The sequence below is a fragment of the Poromitra crassiceps genome (genome assembly GCF_964638095.1).
Source record: "Poromitra crassiceps genome assembly, chromosome: 7".
Taxonomy (NCBI): Eukaryota; Metazoa; Chordata; class Actinopteri; order Beryciformes; family Melamphaidae; genus Poromitra; species Poromitra crassiceps.
In genome coordinates, this window is record NC_139628.1 from 21,364,662 (window position 1) to 21,383,353 (window position 18,692).

Below are 18,692 nucleotides of genomic sequence, written 5' to 3' on the forward strand. Positions count from 1 at the left end.
ACAACATGTTGAGCAGAGAGACAGAGAGATTGACGGGTGGCTATCACGTGGGGCTTTCTCCCTGTCTGCAAACAAATCTTCATGAGAGAGAATAGCGACCGAAGAAGCAAGATGGACAATGTTGTTGTGCCAGCACATATTCTTGCAAGATCACCTCTCTAAAATGTCAGACTATAGTCAGACCTGGTTATACATATCCAGCATCAATAGAACATTAAATATATCAGATTTATTTTACCTAGGCTACCCATGACAATTCTGGACAACACGTGAGAAAATACAGTCGGGAGAGAGGAGAGGCGCTTGTGACTCGGCTCCAGGTTCGGCGTGCAAAAGGCGTGCGGTGTGATCGCAAAAGCGTGTAACAGGTTCACGCCCAGCTCGGCGTAGGCGTGGGTTGAGGCAAGGCAAGGCGTAGGTTGTCTGTGTGAACTAAGCGTAAGTCTCCATATCCGAAGGTTATGGGTAAGTTGACCGCCATTTATTGTCTGTTACCAATGACAGTCATTGTCTGTTACCATTCAAAGCAGGCTAGCTTAATAAGCACTTACTAGTTAGCTATAATAGATTAGGTATAGCTTAATAATAGCTTATTAAGATACTTGTACTATCTGTTATTCATTTTCTTTGTGCAAATAAACAATAAACAAACATAAATAAACAATAAACACTTACTCTGGACTTATAAAGCCTCAGCCAGGCGGTAATGCAACATAAAGGATGCCAACTGCCATAAAACACCACAAAAGGATTTATTACATCACTGATGACATCACAATTGCTCGAGTGACATCACTGATGACATCACAATTGCTCAAGTGACATCACTGATGACGTCACTGATACATGACAATCGTGACATCACAATCGTGGCACACACGCCGCCCGCCCACTTATGTTTCCTTTTAGGACCACCGCAAGGCATCAATCAGTCTGCCAGAAAGCAATTAGAAGAAGAAGAAGACTTTCAGAAAAGACCAACAGAAGAGGAGAGGGGATCGGGTTTTACAGAATGTAGGGAAACGGTGGATTGATAAATTCAGAAGGAGGCGGTAATGCAACATAAAGGATGCCAACTGCCATAAAACACCACAGAGGAAGAAGACCTTCAGGATTCATTTGCCCAAGATCTTCATGCTGCAGATGCCATATATCTGTAGCAAAAAACAAATACCTCAGACCTTTGATGAAGAACATGGTTGCACTTGGAGACCTAACTGTGAAAACTTAACAATAGCTTGAAGTGATGATCAAATAATCATTACATAAATCAATGGCAAACCAGAAGTGGTTACATTGAAGCCGAAGGCCTCAAATATTTTGAGTGCATGTTTGCATGCATCTAAGGACAATAATGATGTTGATGAAGAAAAAGTGTCTTGTGAAAACCGCTGCCAGACCTGGTAAAGACTGAGATAAAAGATATCAAGATTCCCAGAGATGCATATCCCTCAAAATATATCATCTGCCAAAGGAAACGTGGAAACTCTTCAGCTTCTCCTCAAATAACTGTTTGCTGGCAAGAACTGTGAGTTAAACATAGCTGCAATAGGACAGGCCATGCAGGCAGCAAGGGCAAGGGTTCTCATCATGCCATTACAGATAGGACTGACAAATGCATCACCAATTTGGATCTAGATTTTTGGTGAAAACACTTGGTAACCTTCGATTCTGTTCCTCATTTCGGGAGGTGAAAAAGTTGAGTCAAGTGCAGCTGCTTCTCAAGGAACATACCTCCCTGGCAATGTTGAAGGCCACTTCATTCAGTACATTGCTGATCATCTTGACCATAACATCAGAACCATTGATGGCCACAACACATTCCATGGTATGGGCCTTATAGCTGGAGTTACACCAGAGAGCCAAACCAGTACCTCTGATAGCTGTGACATCATAGCAGCAGTTGGACACATCAATATCCACATGTGGAAATCAGAGACCCCTGGCCTTGCATCCAGGTCCTATGGGAGGATTGAGAATGCCACAGGTGGGTGATTCTCATGAACATGGTACAACATGGAAGAGTATAGTCTCACCTTGGTGTAGACTAATGGGGATCCACAATAAACAATAAACTCATAGCAAAACTCAAAGATATCAAGAAGATATCATGTAGGATCTAATTTCACCATTCAAATTGAAATTATAATCCACTAGGCATCTTGCGCGCTACGCGAGCTCGCCTGCCTTGCAGCTCGCCGAGCTGGCCCTGCAGCTCGCATAAGCAGCTCGGCCGCTCCGCGGCCTCGCCCTGGCTGCTCCTTGATAGCATACTTCAGGGATGCTGGATCACCTGTCCTGGAGCTGGCAACATACAGCTGTCCATGGCTGAAGACTGAAGCCAGACTCCCACTTCTTTCAGTGTCTGCCCCTGGGACTTGATTTTGCTCTTATGACATCACTGATTATGTCACAACTGCCACAACTTATCACATCACTGATGACATCATCACTGAGACTTGTGTGTGTGTGTGTGTGTGTGTGTGTGTGTGTGTGTGTGTGTGTGTGTGTGTGTGTGTGTGTGGATTTATGACATCACTGATGTAATCAGTGGGACAGACAGAGCCCTAGCTCCCTTATGCCTGGTTCAGACTACACAAATTCAGCCCGATATTAGACCGATTTGGTCGTGCGCGACAGATTTTCAGCGTCGGGCCCGAATATGACCGTCGGGGACGACGATCGGCCGTCTTCACCTCTTGTAGTGTGACATAATCAAAGACCAGCGTCGGGACCAGTCGGGACGTCTAGGACGCCTCACGACGCCCTGACGAAAAGACTGGCATGTCAGTCTTTTGGACATGGTTTCGCCTAGTGTGACACCCCGGAAGACAGGTATCAGGTCCTGGGGAGACCGCTCCCCGCTCGATACAGATTTCACCCGCTCGCACTCACCGCTCCGCTCCGCTCAAAAGAATAAAAGAGATAAAAAGGCCAGGGTGTTTTAATTTGCGTTTAAACGCCTGGGCAATGGGCATTGCTCACTACAAATAACATGAGCTCAGCAGAGTCGGCTGCATGCTCGTTTCTCTTCCTTCTCGTCTCGCAGCAGCTGGCAAGAAAATAGTGGGCGTGCACATGAAGTAAGTTGGAGGCTGGAGCGGACATCACAGTGCATCACAGTAGAGCCTGTCACTCATCCAAATAACGTTAATTCTGCAAGGGATATATATAGCCCCTGAATTACATACATGTTTCACATAGGGTTGTGTTTGGATTTCAATGTTTTATTTTGCCCAATATTGAAATGTTTTACAATTGCATGTTGTGCTAACATAAACATTATTTCTATCTACCACTTTAGCCTATTTAGGCTGATTTGGTTGCTATTTCTTGTCAATGTAGTGGCCTCAATGAATGCTGGGAGATTTCGTTCACAGGTCCGCCTCCCCGACGACCTGTGAACTCGCTGACGACAGCAGACGACGTGATGACGGTGGCATACGATGCTCTGTCGAGAATACACTTGTAGTGTGGCCAGTCTCCCGACCAAGACATGTCACGAATTTATGGCAGTATGATGGCCTCGTCTGACATGGTGACATCGTGAACGACAAAAAATATCGTGTAGTCTGATCCTGGCATTAGATAGATAGATGTGCTAATTTTTTATGTATTTCCAGACACTTTTAGAGACACTGTGAGGGAATAAATTCATTACCGTAACACATTTTTAATTGGAAATATGAAACAAACTTTTTTTTTCAATGGCAAGCACTTCAATATGCTCATGGGTAATGGGTATCACCCAAAATGTGTATGATTAACAAATACGAAGTTGTAGCTAACATTGTGAGAAATGGCATGTGGTATTACGACTACATACTTACATGAGAAAATAAAAATCTGTTCTACTTAGAGACTCAACAACCATTTCTGTGGATTCCTTGCCCCCAAAAATGTGGAAATAGACACCAAATGTGTAATTCTAGGTCTAGTTGGAGTCAAGATATGGCCAACATTTTAATAATAACAGCCATTTTGAAAAAATGTCATTTTAACATACGGTACTTCCACTAATGGGATTTTCTGGGATTTTTAATATAGTGTTCCGGGCATCAATATAAACATAAAAATGTGAAAATAAATTCTGTTGCAATTAGTTTAAGATCAAACCTTATTTTCCCTAGACTACAAGATGACATCTTCAAATGTCTTGTTTTGTCCACAGCCAAAATATTAAGATATTCAGTGCACTGTCATAGAAGACTAAATAAACAATAAAAGATTTACATTTATGCTGGAATCAAAGAATCTCGATTAATTTAATAATTATTATTATTATTATTGTTGTTGTTTTACTCAAAACGATTAATAGATTATCAAAATGGTTGTCAATTAATTTGATGGAGTAATAAATTAATCGCAGCTCTACTCCATGACCTCAAATAACCCGAGTTCACTGTGGAGGGAAGGAGTCTCCCCTAAAAAACACAGCAACTGACCTGACCATCCACTACCACACCCTGCTTCACACACTCACTCTAATCCAATGAGAATGACAAGTCTGGTGTATTTCCATAAGACCACAAGGCAATATACGGTTGAAAATCATTAGCCCTGCGATGAATGAATGCTACCGTTAGCTTATCTACTAGCCAGCCTCTATAACGTCATGCTATCTCTTCTGAGCACGTCATACCAAACTCCATTCAGAAGCCTGGCAGTTTAATGTTGTCTTGTTTGTCGGTGAACATAGACAACAGGTAGAACCTGATTTGAGACCGCTATTCATTAGTATACAACTCTGGTATTTCCACAAGATGTCTGTTTTATTGATCACTTGTATGGCGAATTTGTCAGCAGATTGATAAAACGTCGTCAATAAGTCATGTTTGCCGGAATCCATAAAGCAAGACAACTTTAAATGGCCAGTTTAGTGAATGGAGTTTGGTGACTGGTTCTGTCTGTATATTACAGAAAACCTTGTCAGGGCTAACGTTAGCCTGCCAGCAGCAGTGTCAGCCACAGACACAGCTACATGAAAGGGCCGAGCACGGCTTTTATCTCGCTGCTACTGTGACTGTGTGTTCAAACTGGCTAACAAGCTGTTCTACAAGATAAGCTGGAAGCTAACATGCTAACCGTTACAGCTAGCTAACAGTTAGCATAGCCAGTTCCCTTGATTCGACATGAGCAAAACGCAGTGCAGAGGCCCAGTCAGCAGCATCTGACAGCTAGCGGAACCTACTCGCTTTAGAAGAGAGGCCGTTTCTGTGGCGATACAGCCCCGAAAACGACAGCCAAACCCGGGTCGGTAAATGAAAGCTCACCGCTCGCTGGCTCCTGCGGGCCTGGTGGAATGAGGACAGGTGGAACGCGGTTAATATAAACTGTTAATTCAGAATCAAACTCCAGTTTTCCAGCAACGTGTTCTTCTTGGACGCCGGCTGGAAAGATGGCGGGATGCACGCGCGCACTCTACCTGCGACACAGACAGGGACAGGCTGTTTTGGTGACGTCATTAACCAGCGACAGAGCTCAGAGAGAGAAGTGGGAGATTCGAAGTAGCGAACGGCAAACGGATTCATTTCTCTTTATTTCTCTACAGCAATGCCATATGTGACGCACTGAGACAACACATCGAAGACATTTACTGACTCGTCGTGTAAGTATACCGTCCTGTCGCAAACTAACTTTCAGCCAGGCAACCTCAGGGAAGGTTAGCTACTAGCATCTAGCTATACGAGGGATCCGCGTGACATCACGACACCCGGAACCGCCGCAGTTAACTAGTGTGAGTCGTTCCAAACAAACGTTAATATCTCAAAAACTATCGCTTATATTTTGACATTCTGATTGAGAACAGAATGTCAAAAGCTCAAAAGTTTGATGTATATGCATGTCGTGTTAAAGTTGTGTGAACTGTCAGTTTTTAAAATGTAAACAGGGTCAGCTGGCTAGAGTCAGACACTCCAAATCAGGCTCCATAGGGTTCCATTGCCGTTTCCACCCAGTGACGCAGTTTGTTTACAAAAATGCTGATCGGCTGATCCCTCGTATAGAGCCTCAGAGGTAAGGTTAGCTACTAGCATCTAGCTAGCATTAGAACCTAGAGCCAGCACTTGTTGATAAAACGTTTTTTTTTATTAACTAGAGCAGGTAGGCTAATCAAACAAATAATGATAGCTGATACAACTGAGATGTGAACAATGTCACACGCTCTCCATGTCTCCCTCACCTTCCCTATTAGCCCCCAGAAAGTGACCCTGCTACTGCACTCCGTATTATAATAATATACTCGTGCAGCAGTCAGCGTCACACAGCCTTCTCATAGGCAATAAGGGGGAAAGGCTGTTCAAAACGCTCTCCTACCCGGCTCCGACGTCCGATTGCAGATCCGAAGATATGATAGTCCTCCTACGGAAGCCAGTACGGTAATTTAGCCGGTGCTGTTATGATACTGCTGCGTGAAACAACCATTTAAAATCAGTCTTTCCACAGCCTGTGCTGAATTTACAGCAGGGTGTGTTTGATCTCACTATCATGGTGCACACGATTTCAGATTTCAGACGGACAAGCCCGTCTTTATTGTCACACGATTACAATCAACACATGCACGGAGGGCCACAACACACACATGCTGATGGTGGCTGGTGAAATTAGTCCTCTGCATTTAACCCATCCTGGCTTTGTCCTTTCCTCCGGGGGGCAGGCCAGGAGCAGTGGTCGCTTTCTCGTACAGCGCCCGGGGACCGACTTCGGATGTTGTCGTCACTGGTCGGATGACGATGACGATCTGATCTTCTGCATGTTTTTAATGGGGGGGGGTTATATACGGAGGAACCCTCCTGGGGGAGCACGGGGAGAACATGCAAACTCCACACAGACAGAAAGGCCCTTACGACGAGATACCCCACCTGGGCAGTAGGCACTGAAGATATGGGGGGGAACACAACCACAGCGCCCACAGTGTCCCAGGCGAGAATCGAACTCAGGACCTTCTGACTGCGAGGCGACAGCTCTACCACTGAGCCACCGTGCACCGCTTGCACGCGGTGAGCAAACACATGCAGTCACACGGAGACGGCGGCACAGTGATCAAATCATCAAATCCAGCGCACCTGGGAAGCAAAACATGTCATGAAATACTCAAACTCCCAAGGTTCCTGTTGGCACTAGGAAGCTTTTCCTCTCCTCAATACAGCACAGGCTGTGGAAAGACTGCTTTTAAACAGTTGTTTCACGCAGCAGTATCACAACAGCACCGGGTAAATTACTGGCTTCGTAGATGGATTCTTCGTGGATCTGCAATCGGACGTCGGAGCCGGGTAGGAGAACGTTTTGAACAGCCTTTCCCCCGTATTGCCTAAGAGAAGGCTGTGTGACCCTGACTGCTGTACGAGTGTATTATGTATTATGCAGAAGATCGTCATCCGACCAGTGACGACAACATCTGAAGTTGGTCCAATGATGGTCCAATGAAGGTCCCCGGGCGCTGGAAAGAAATAGCGACCACTGCTCCTGGCCTGCCCCCTGGAGGAAAGGACAAGCCTGGATGGGTCAAATGCAGAGGACATATTTCACCGGCCATCGTCAGCATGAGTGTGTGTAGTGGCCGCATGCATGTGTTGTAGTGTGTTCGTGTGACAATAAAGACGGGCTGCCGTCTGAAATCGTTTAATCGTTTATCGTTTTATTATTATAATATACGGAGTGCAGTAGCAGGGTCACTTTCTGGGGCTACTTCCCTATCTGTCACACAGTGACACACGTCATGTAGTGACACAGTAAAAAGTAGATTACAGGCTCAAAAATATACTTGAGTAAAGAGTAGAAGTAGAAGCCTTTTTACTCATGTACATTACTTGTAACTCGTTACTAGCCACCCACTTCCTTCCACGGTCCCTCTCTCCCTGTGTTTCAGAGGATGGCCACCCCGAGCAAGACCCCGCCCGGCGCCGACCCCAAGCAGCTGGAGCGGACCGGGACGGTGCGAGAGATCGGCTCCCAGGCCGTGTGGTCCCTGTCCTCGTGCAAACCCGGTACGGCCCGCCTGACGGCTCCGCACCTGGGGCACAGCCCACTGTGTGGAGGTAGAGGAGAGACTGTCTGTCTTTATGACGCTGTCTGTCCTGATCCGTGTCTGTTGATCCGTGTCCAGGGTTTGGAGTGGACCAGCTCAGAGACGATAACCTGGAGACATACTGGCAGTCAGACGGCTCCCAGCCTCACCTGGTCAACATCCAGTTCAGGTACCCCTAACCCCGCCCCTCCCACACACACACACGCACACAAACACAAACACGCTGGTGACAGTTGATGTTGAGTTGTGTTGTTCTGGATATTAGAGCGGTTGTATCCCAGGCAGGAAGAGTCAGGAAAATCTGCGTCATGTTCTGGGCGTTTTGTTTTAGCCTGATATTCCGTCTGCATCGTCAATTCATAAACTCATTTCCTCTTCGTCTGAGATTGCGCTCACTTCAGAGGATTTCTATGAGGGGGGCGGTCTTCGGTCTTCCTTAACCAATCACTAGAGACCAAGGTGTCCAGGGCAACCTAACATCACGTCACCAGGCTCTTCCCGAAGCAACCGAGCTAACAAGCTAACGTAGCTAGCTAATGCGTTAGTAGTCAATCTCTGCGTTGGCCACAGCGGTCTGTTTCTGTTGTGCATAACTGACAACAGCGTTAGGCAGTCAGCGCCCGTGATTGGATTTTCAACCGGAAAAATATTTGTTTGCACATGGCGATTCCAGACCAAGAAGAGCCAAATTGGTTCAACACCGGTGCATCACAAACCCACAGTGAAGTGTAGAAACTTCAATTGTATATCTATTCCAAGCTGTCACTCCATATTTTACATACATACCACCTTGTAATGCCTACATTAAAATAAAAATAAAATAAGTAATCTGAAGGGCTGGGTCGTTTGAGCAGTGAATGTGGGTGGCGCTAATGCATGTTTTAATTACAAACCGCTGTTAAACAAAACTGTAGAACAAGCAAAGCGGCAGTGAGTGTGCAGTCGAGGGTGTTTGGCTTGTTGACGCCTCGCCTGACTGCGCTCGGCTGCTCTCGTCTGCTTTCCAGATAACTCAAACGAGCCTTTTATCATTATCTTATTATTATTATTATTATTATTATCAGGGAATTTTCCAAATGGATCGCTGTCCAGGAAGGAATGCAGCACAATGTGTTTTCCAACTCGTTTCACACTTTCATTGCAGTAGATGGTTTTCAGACTGGAAAACAACCAGCTGTCTTGCTCGGCCAACATAGCTGCGACAGCACGCTCCTGTAGGTTCTCCCTCTACAACAGTGTTTCTCAAACAGTGGTCCGTGGTCCGCGGGCGCCCCCTAGTGGTCCGCGAGTAGATTAATATTTTTTTCCTTTTTTTTACCTCCCACTATCCAATCAGAGAATTATTTACATTTTCTGGGAAACTCAAGGTCAGATCACGATGCCTTTAAAAGACTATATGTATTTTTTCACCCCGAATCCAACGCCACCACCCCTGACTCTCTACGACTTACGCTTGCGGAGATACGTCCACTCTGCCTGCAGGGCTACAGGAGAGAGACAGAGTACAGCGGGGTGGTTGGGAGTTCAAAGTTACTGACCAAACACTCTATTTCAGTAATTGCTGTCAGAATACAGAGCCATTTAACACTTATTTGAACACAAAAACATCACTGAATGCAACTTGAAGATGGCAAAAGATAGCCTATTTGACTTTGGCAACATTGTGCATTTATTTTCTTTCTTTGAACTTTGAATATATTTGAAGTGAACAGGAGAAATAAATGTAAAAAAAAAAAAAGGTAAATGGACTAACTAAAATAAATTACATATATATTTTTTATATCAGTTATCTTGTTTTCTTAATTGTGGGAAGCCAAAAATTTGATTAATTGTACTGCTATTTGTCATTTAATTAGCCTGTAATTTGTAATTTACAGTTGAAGTAGTAGGCCTATTGTTTTTGGGGATGTTTTGGGAGTTAGGTGGTCCCCAAGTTTTTTTCATTGGTTTAAGTGGTCCTTGGTCTGAAAAAGTTTGAGAAACACTGCTCTACAACATCCGCAAAATCCGTCCATTTCTCACAAGGGAAGCAACTCAACTCCTGGTCCAGTCACTTATCATCTCCCACCTGGACTACTGCAACGTGCTCCTGGCCGGCCTACCTGCCGCCGACATCCGACCGCTTCAGCTCGTTCAGAACGCTGCAGCCCGTCTGGTATTCAACCAACCCAAATTCTCTCATGTCACTCCCCTCTTCCGGGACCTTCACTGGCTTCCCATCTCGGCTCGCGTCAAATTCAAGACACTGGTACTGGCCTACAGGGCTGTACACCAGACAGCTCCTCTGCACCTGCAATCTATGGTCAGGTTCCAAACCTCTCACCGCTCCCTTCGTTCCTCCACCAGTGCGGGACGCCTCGCCCCTCCTTCGCTACGGGGGCTCAAAAGTCGCTCATCCCCGATCGCGACTCTTCTCGTCCCTGGCACCTCAATGGTGGAACGAGCTCCCTCCCATGGTCAGGACGGCCGCTTCACTGCCAATTTTTCGGCGAAAACTTAAAACACACCTTTTCAGTCTCCATCTGGGCCCTTTTTGAACTAACATTTCTCTCTCTCTTATATTAAAAAAGAAAAAGAAAATACTAACTAAACTTTACCACTATTCCTTCAGAAGTTGTAGTTGTCATAGACTGTGTTGCATAGTTGATTGCTCTATTGTTGACAAAAATGTGTTATTGTAAGTCGCTTTGGATAAAAGCGTCTGCCAAATGACGTAATGTAATGTAAAACAATGATTAAAAACCTGGGTTAAAAAAAAATCAGTTTCCCATTCAAATCAATCTTCATTTGAATGATCTGATTGATTTAATAAATCCCGAGATAGATTTTTTTATATACGGTATGCCTTTTCCTCGACGAATCAGCGTGACGTCACTGCCACCCAAAAATGCGTAACCCCGCGGCAGTTAACTAGTAGGGCTGTGAATCTTCACTGGCCTCACGATTCCATCCGATTACGATTCATCTGTCAAATAATGATTCGATTGGATTCCACGATGCATCTCGATACAGCTCAAAGTATTGCAGTTCCAAGTATCAAATCCTCAATTTTCTATATTATTACTGCACATGGCTACTTTTTCATCAATTAATACAAGCAGTCAGATAAATATCAAGTCCCTTTTTGACTTACAAAGTGCTTTAAAATCTGAATGTCAACAGAAATCGAAACATAAACGATTAAAGGATTCATCTGTCTTCGATTCGCACGTCCGCATCGCGATGCATCGATTAAACGATTAATTTTTGACACCCCTATTAACTAGTTGTGCAGTTAACGAGTTGTGCCAAACAAACGTTAATATCTCAAAAACTATACATCACACCGCTTATATTTTGACATTCTGAGTGAGAGCAGAAGTAGCTCAAGAGTTTGATGTATAATATATGCACGTCGTGTTAAAGTTGTGTGAACTGTCGCAGTTTTTATATTGTAAACACGCTAGAGTCAGACGCTCAAACTCAGGCTCCATAGGGTTCCATTGCCGTTGCCACCCAGTTTGTTTACCAAAATGCTGCTCGGCTGATCCCTCGTATAGACAGTTTTCATGGAATCACAGTCCTGTCCTGTCAGTCCTGTCCTATTGTATTAGCAAACACTACAACAGGAAGTGAGCTGGGGTTCAATTTAGAATGTTTATGTTAAAGGAACACTCCTCCGTATATCAGAAAACTGTAAACTGTTTTGAAGTCTGTCATTTAATTTGACAGTTATTGAGGGTTAACGTGTAGAGCAGTGACATCACTGGTCCACACTAACTCAAATTAATAACTCATTAACTCAAATCAACTCTCAATAACTGTCAAACTATTCATCATTCATCTAGTTTGACAGTGATTGAGAGTTGATTTGAGTTAATGAGTTATTAATTTGAGTTAGTGTGGACCAGTGATGTCACTGCTCTACACTTTAACGCTCAATAACTGTCAAATTAAATGACAGACTTCAAAACAGTTTACAGTTTTCTGATATACTACTGATGTTCTAATGATACAAAGCTGGTTGAAAATGGGCGGAGTGTTCCTTTAAGTTAAAACCGTCAAATACTATATTCTTTTGACTGCTGTAGTGTGTCGGTCATGTGGAATAACTGCTTTGGGGTCAATTCTTACCGTGCGTTCACACCAGAGTGAAAAAAGGCGTTGAATTATTCACTCCAGTTAAAAAATGTGAATTTGAGTGAACGGGCGTTGCAGCGAAAAATCGCGGCATTCACACCACAAAAATGTGCATCACTTGCCTCATTCTCTCCGCCTGTGTGTGTGTGTGTGTGTGTATCAGTGCAGACACGTGTGTGTGTGTGTGTGTGTGTGTGTGTGTGTGTGTGTGTGTGGGGCAAAATCACATTTACTTGTGCGTTTGCATTGACTTTATAATCTAGTCGCGGAAATTTGTGAAAATCACCCCGGTGTGAACGCCCATTTAATGTAAAGATTCGTATTTTCTTTTAGTAATGCACCAGGGTTCCTTGTGCAATTTATAGCATTAGTTCTCTTGAGTATCTCTTTCATATCCAAGCAAAATTGCAATTATAACTGAAATATCCCTAACTGAATCTTGTTTTTGAGGAGGAAGATGACAGTAAAGCTGCTGTATTTCTGCATTAACAGCTGTTGACTGATGCTAGTGTTGGTGTGTATCATCATGGTGTGTGTGTGTGTGTGTGTTGTTTGGTCATGGTGTGTATGGGTGTTGTGTGTGTTGTTTGGTGCTGGTGTGTATGGGTGTTGTGTGTGTTGTTTGGTGCTGGTGTGTATGGGTGGTGTGTGTGTGTTGTTGTTGCAGGAGGAAGACGACGGTGAAGATGCTGTGTATCTATGCAGACTACAAGTCAGATGAGAGCTACACACCCAGCAAGATCTCTGTCAGAGTGGGCAACAACTTCCACAACCTGCAGGAGATCAGGGTGAGAGCCTCATGTCCACTGGTCTGGTTCAATAAAGTTTCAACCTGCAGCAGATCAGGGTGAGAGCCTCATGTCCACTGGTCTGGTTCAATAAAGTTTCAACCTGCAGCAGATCAGGGTGAGAGCCTCATGTCCACTGGTCTGGTTCAATAAAGTTTCAACCTGCAGGAGATCAGGGTGAGAGCCTCATGTCCACTGGTCTGGTTCAATAAAGTTTCAACCTGCAGCAGATCAGGGTGAGAGCCTCATGTCCACTGGTCTGGTTCAATAAAGTTTCAACCTGCAGCAGATCAGGGTGAGAGCCTCATGTCCACTGGTCTGGTTCAATAAAGTTTCAACCACGCCAGTTAAAGCTTATCTTGCTCCACTTTTTTCTTTTTCTTCTTTTTTACATAAAATATCTGGCGCCAGTGTTGTACTCGAGTCTGAGTCCTGGACACATTTTCAGGACTTGTGACTCTACTTGAACTTGAGCACTGATGACTCGGACTTGGACTTTCATTCATGTATTCAGACTCGGAAGTTGGAGGCGAGGACTTAGACTTGTTAATTGATAAGACAGTTTTGTTTTTTTGTAATAGGCCCTAATAATTTGGCATAAGATGTTGATAGCTATATTAATACCATGACATTATTCAGTTTTGTGCAAGTGCAGGCACATGTGTTCCACCTACATGTGGATTCATGCTGATGTTCAGTAACTGGACTTGGACTCGAGTAATGGAGACTTGACTGACTCTTTTGATTTGAACATCGAGGACTCGAGACTCGACTTAGACTTGAGATATAGTGACTTGGCTACAACACTGTCTGGTGCATTTACAATTAAAGATGTCTTAAGTTTGTCCTTACACTCCTCTCCTCTCTTCCTCCTCGCTCTCCTGGTTCACCTCCTGCTGTCTCTCTCCTCCTCTCTTCCTCTATGCAGCAGTTGGAGATGGTGGAACCCAGTGGTTGGATCCACATCTCTCTGCTGGACCAGGTGAGACACCGACAACAAACACATTTGTTTATCCCTTAGATTCATGTAACTGTTAATCCTACCAAGATGAACACAGAAGTTAGAAACAGAAAGTTACTGAACAAAGCACAGAATTTCATATTTTGTCCATGTGTGTGCGTGTCTCCAGGGGAACAACCCGATCCGGACCTTCATGATCCAGATCGCGGTCTTGGCCAACCATCAGAACGGCCGAGACACTCACATGAGGCAGATCAAAGTCTACACGCCCGTGGAGGAGAGCTCCATCGGCAAGTTCCCACGATGCACCACGGTCGACTTCATGATGTACCGCACCATCAGGTGATCTGGACCCCCCCCCCCTCTCCCACCCTGTGGCCTGGAGACGTTGGGACGAGGAACCTGGTTACTTCCAGATGTTGGACTTTGTGGAAGCAGACTGATAGCTGTCATCCTTTTATGAATGACCACATGTGCTTCAGTCTGACCTGATGCAGTCTCATTATTGATCGTAGAAGTGATCAATTCTTCCCCCCTATTGTCTGTGGGAGGAGCTGAACCTGAAATACTGAAGAACATCTCACTCCCAATTCGTCAAATATTGGTTTGGACGTTTGGTCAGGACCGCTTGGCGTCACTTGTTAACACACTGGGTACCCTTTTTCCCTCATTTTTCAACACCACGAGACCGCAGCCATGTTACAGTTAAGCAACTAAAACAACTTGGTTAAGGTTAGAGAAATGCTTTGGTAGATGCTTGAAATGTGCTTTGAAAACACTGGGAATCGAACTCCGGTCGTCCTCCACAATGTCCTTACTGGCCACCATTTTATTCAATTGTCACACTCACACATACGATTTTAGACAACGTGGGAGTTCTATAGAAGTCTATTGGACTACCCTGCATGTTGTGGGAGTTCTATAGAAGTCTATTGGACTACCCTGCACGTTGTGGGTGTTCTATAGAAGTCTATTGGATTACCCTGCATGTTGTGGGAGTTCTATAGAAGTATATTGGACCACCCTGCACATTGTGGGAGTTCTATAGAAGTCTATTGGACTACCCTGCATGTTGTGGGAGTTCTATAGAAGTCTATTGGACTACCCTGCATGTTGTGGGAGTTCTATTGAAGTCTATTGGACTACCCTGCATGTTGTGGGAGTTCTATAGAAGTCTATTGGACCACCCTGCATGTTGTGGGAGTTCTATAGAAGTCTATTGGACTACCCTGCATGTTGTGGGAGTTCTATAGAAGTCTATTGGACTACCCTGCATGTTGTGGGGGTTCTATAGAAGTCTATTGGACTACCCTGCGTGTTGTGGGAGTTCTATAGAAGTCTATTGGACTACCCTGCATGTTGTGGGAGTTCTATTGACATCTATTGGACTACCCTGCATGTTGTGGGAGTTCTATAGAAGTCTATTGGACCACCCTGCATGTTGTGGGAGTTCTATAGAAGTCTATTGGATTACCCTGCATGTTGTGGGAGTTCTATTGAAGTCTATTGGACTACCCTGCACGTTGAAAAATGATGAAAAAGGGGTACCCAGTGTGTTAAGAAGTGAGGCCAAGGGGTCCTCCTGACCAAACCTATTTGACCGGTTGGGAGAGAGAATGGGTTGATGTATCTTCAGTATCTGTCTTCCATTCAGGTTATTCAGTAATCCACGTTTCCCACAGACAACATGGGTGAAACTGAACTCTTCATTTGTTCCAGTGAAGAAGAGCGATGTGTTTATACTGCTGAAGGTGTGTTTGATTTCTCCTCCCAGACGAAGATAAAGCCACAAGTGAATCTGGTTGAACAGACTCACATGTTTTATTAAGAAGCCAAAAATAACAGATTTGTGTTCAAACTGCTGTGCCTCCAGACCCCAGTCTGTGTCTGTCGTTCATGTTGATCTGTTACTGCGCTTGTTGCATTAAATGTTTTAAAGTGACGCCGACGCCTGTGTTTTTTGGGGGCGCTGACAGTCTTCTATTAAAAGCAAGATCCACCTAAAACCACAGACCTTCCTACACTGTTAGGTTCCCAAACTGAGGTCCAGGAGTCCTTGAAGGAAGTTCCAGGTCTCTTGGTAGAGAAACTGTGTGTGAGGAAATGTCTTCTAATGTGGATCTATTTAGAAATACACCATACTGCTGTCTGCTGTTCAACACCTGAGCTGCTAGAGGGAGCCAGATAGAGCGCAATAGATCGATTGATGGATAGATGTTCAATTTGTTCTACAATTCTATTAGAATTCCAAAATGTTGGGCATCTGGGTAGTGTAGCGGTAGATTCCCTGCCTACCAACACGAGGGTCGCAGGTTCGCACCTCCGTGTTACCTCCGGCTTGGTGGGGCGTCATCCATACAGGCACGATTGGCTGGTGTCTGCAGGTGGAAAGTGTGTCCTCGTCGCTGCACTAGCACCTCTGGGCGGAAGGGGACTGGTGGGAATAGCGCGATCCTGCCGGTGAAGCTCCCCGCTGTCAGGTGAAAAGAAGCGCCTGCCAACTGCACATGTGTTGGAGGAAACATGGCGCTAGTCTACGACTCTCCCCAGATCGGCAGAGGGTGGAGCAGCGACCCGGGCAGCAGTGGGAAATTGGCCAAGTACAATTGGGGAGAAAATGTGGAGGGTGGGGGAATCAGGAAAACCAACATGTTTTAATACACAAACTTAGTTTTTAAAGATGTCTACACAGAGAAGCACTACACACATACACACTGGCAGTAACACACTTGATGGTTGCCAGTTTGTGTTCACTAATAATCTCACACACATACACACACACACACACACGCACACACACACACGCACACGCGCACACACACACACACACACACACACACATAGTAACACACACTAGCAGTAACACACTTGATGGTTGCCAGTTTGTGTTCACTAATAAATAATCTCACATACTAATGAGCTGCAGCCTGGTTTTTTGATATGGAATTTATTATTGTCTGCTAGGCTACTAGCTTCAAAACCGCAGTTCTGTCTCAGCTGTGTTTGTTTTCCAATTTCCCGCCAACTCCCTGGACGTGGAACACCTGACGCTCAATCAGGGCGCTGATTCGTCCTCCACTCGAATCAGCGCCCTGACCAATCACCTGGCGGGAGATGGGACGTTATGTTTAACGGTGTTGCTCATCCTCTCCCCTCTCACTGTCTGTTGACTTCTGTCGGAGACTGTCACCTGCTGGCAAGGAGAAACCCATCACCGTTACAGCGGCTTTCCCCCGAGGCGCCATCGGCTTTTCTTCAAAGGTAACGATGTCGTTTTAGTTTTAGGGTAGTTTAGAGTCCAGCGATTTATCGTAGCCCGACGGGCATCGCGTTCCAGTATCACTCGACGCTGATTTTGGACGTTGTTGCTCGTAAAAAGTATAAACACCTTACACCTGGGCGATAGGAGATCGCATCACGGTCACGGAGGCACAGACAGAGCAGGATGTGTTGTGATATTTTCACACGGATTAATGCCGGTCGGACAGACAGAGAAGCTAGCTAGTCAAGTCAGTCACGTTATCGTTTTGATTGCAACATTACAAAACTGTCTATCTATCTGCTTGCTAACATGCTGTATGATTATCCATGCTAACGATGTGTTAGCTGTTAAAACCGTCTGTGTTGAGAATGTCCGCTTTCCAGGCATTTGCCTTTCGAACAGCATCTGTATAAGCTGCCCGGTCGTTAGCCCAAAGGCACGGGAAGTTCGGGAACCGTGTCATTGTGTTTTCGACAAATTATGTGATCTTCTTCCATTGTTAATTCAACTAGCTAGCTAACTGGCTTCAGAAACTGCGGTAGGGGAGAAAATATCGCCCGTCGCTGGAAGTATAAACACTTGTCGTTATCACCGACGATGGAATGTGATCATGGTCAGTCGCAACGACCACAACTGCCCGAAAAGTCTAAAACCACCGAGCTGTTGATATCGTTACTACAGTAATCAACCGTCACTGTGTTCTCGAGCTGCCTGTTGCACCAGCTAACCGTTAGGGTGTAAACGCCACACTAGTAACTGCTATGTTAAACTAGTTAGTTAGTTTGACACAAACGGAGACTAAGGTAGGCCTACATCTAGTAGAGTACATAGATACCCAGCAAACATTATCTATTCTAGACCGTGACGTTGCCAGACTGTCGAATTTCTGTTGGTCATCTACCAGAAGGTAATGGCGGCGGCCGGCCGCAAGGTGACGTTGTCTCCACGTTCCCCCAGAGTTAGTGTCTCTACTGTCTCTTGCAAAACAAGTAATATTGATCTTATATTGCTTTGAAAACACCACATGTAGGTGTCTTTTGTGTTTTAGTTGACATTTGATTGACAATTTATTTGGTGGTGTGATCAGATAGTCACAGTGTGACGTGTAGGCTACTCCACGTGCAATGACTGAACGCCCTTTTTTTCAATATGAAAACATATTTATGTCATATAGTATAGTATAGTTTTAACCTGTAGTGTGTGTAAGTCCGATAGCAACCCAGCAACAATGGAAATGGTAGCGACGTAATTCGTCTACTTGCCCACAATTTTATATAATTTAGAATAATGTAACCAACGTGACTTGACCATTTATTTAGCAGACAGCAACATACAGCACAACATCCAAGACCCAGCACACTGCGTTCAGTTACGGCAAGAGTCATGGGACAATACACCACAGGATTCAGGAAGCTTGTGATAAATACAATAAGAGACACTTGCTATGGGCACTTATATGACATAAACTTGTTTTCATATTTAAAAAAAGAAAAGGGCGGGCAATAATAGTCATCATTGCACGTGGAGTGCACGTCA

At 44.8% G+C, this 18,692-nt stretch overlaps 2 protein-coding genes across 2 annotated transcripts in view; one reads left to right on the plus strand and one right to left on the minus strand.

Annotated features, from left to right (window-relative positions):
• The window catches only part of LOC310779287 (ATP-binding cassette sub-family E member 1-like), a 46,342-nt gene extending 40,937 nt beyond the window's left edge, over nucleotides 1-5,405 (minus strand). Inside the window, exon 1 of the mRNA XM_083639808.1 lies at nucleotides 5,274-5,405. The gene's annotated coding sequence lies outside the window, so the exon portion shown is untranslated. The remainder of the gene's footprint in view (nucleotides 1-5,273) is intronic.
• Nucleotides 5,406-5,475: 70 nt separating this feature from the next.
• anapc10 (anaphase promoting complex subunit 10) lies at nucleotides 5,476-14,908 on the plus strand. The gene is made up of 6 exons (XM_083640760.1): nucleotides 5,476-5,608; nucleotides 7,868-7,985; nucleotides 8,105-8,195; nucleotides 12,813-12,933; nucleotides 13,862-13,915; nucleotides 14,064-14,908. The coding sequence occupies exons 2-6, from the start codon at nucleotides 7,871-7,873 to the stop codon at nucleotides 14,238-14,240; spliced, it is 558 nt and encodes a 185-aa protein (XP_083496886.1). The 5' UTR covers nucleotides 5,476-5,608; nucleotides 7,868-7,870; the 3' UTR covers nucleotides 14,241-14,908.
• Nucleotides 14,909-18,692: the final 3,784 nt, after the last annotated feature.

Bases quoted from the DNA above. Each gene is read 5' to 3' on its own strand.
- anapc10 (XM_083640760.1), top strand. From the start codon at position 7,871: ATGGCCACCCCGAGCAAGACCCCGCCCGGCGCCGACCCCAAGCAGCTG. The intron at 7,986-8,104 runs GTACGGCCCGCC...ATCCGTGTCCAG, and splicing joins CCTGTCCTCGTGCAAACCCG to GGTTTGGAGTGGACCAGCTC. The intron at 8,196-12,812 runs GTACCCCTAACC...TTGTTGTTGCAG, and splicing joins CTGGTCAACATCCAGTTCAG to GAGGAAGACGACGGTGAAGA.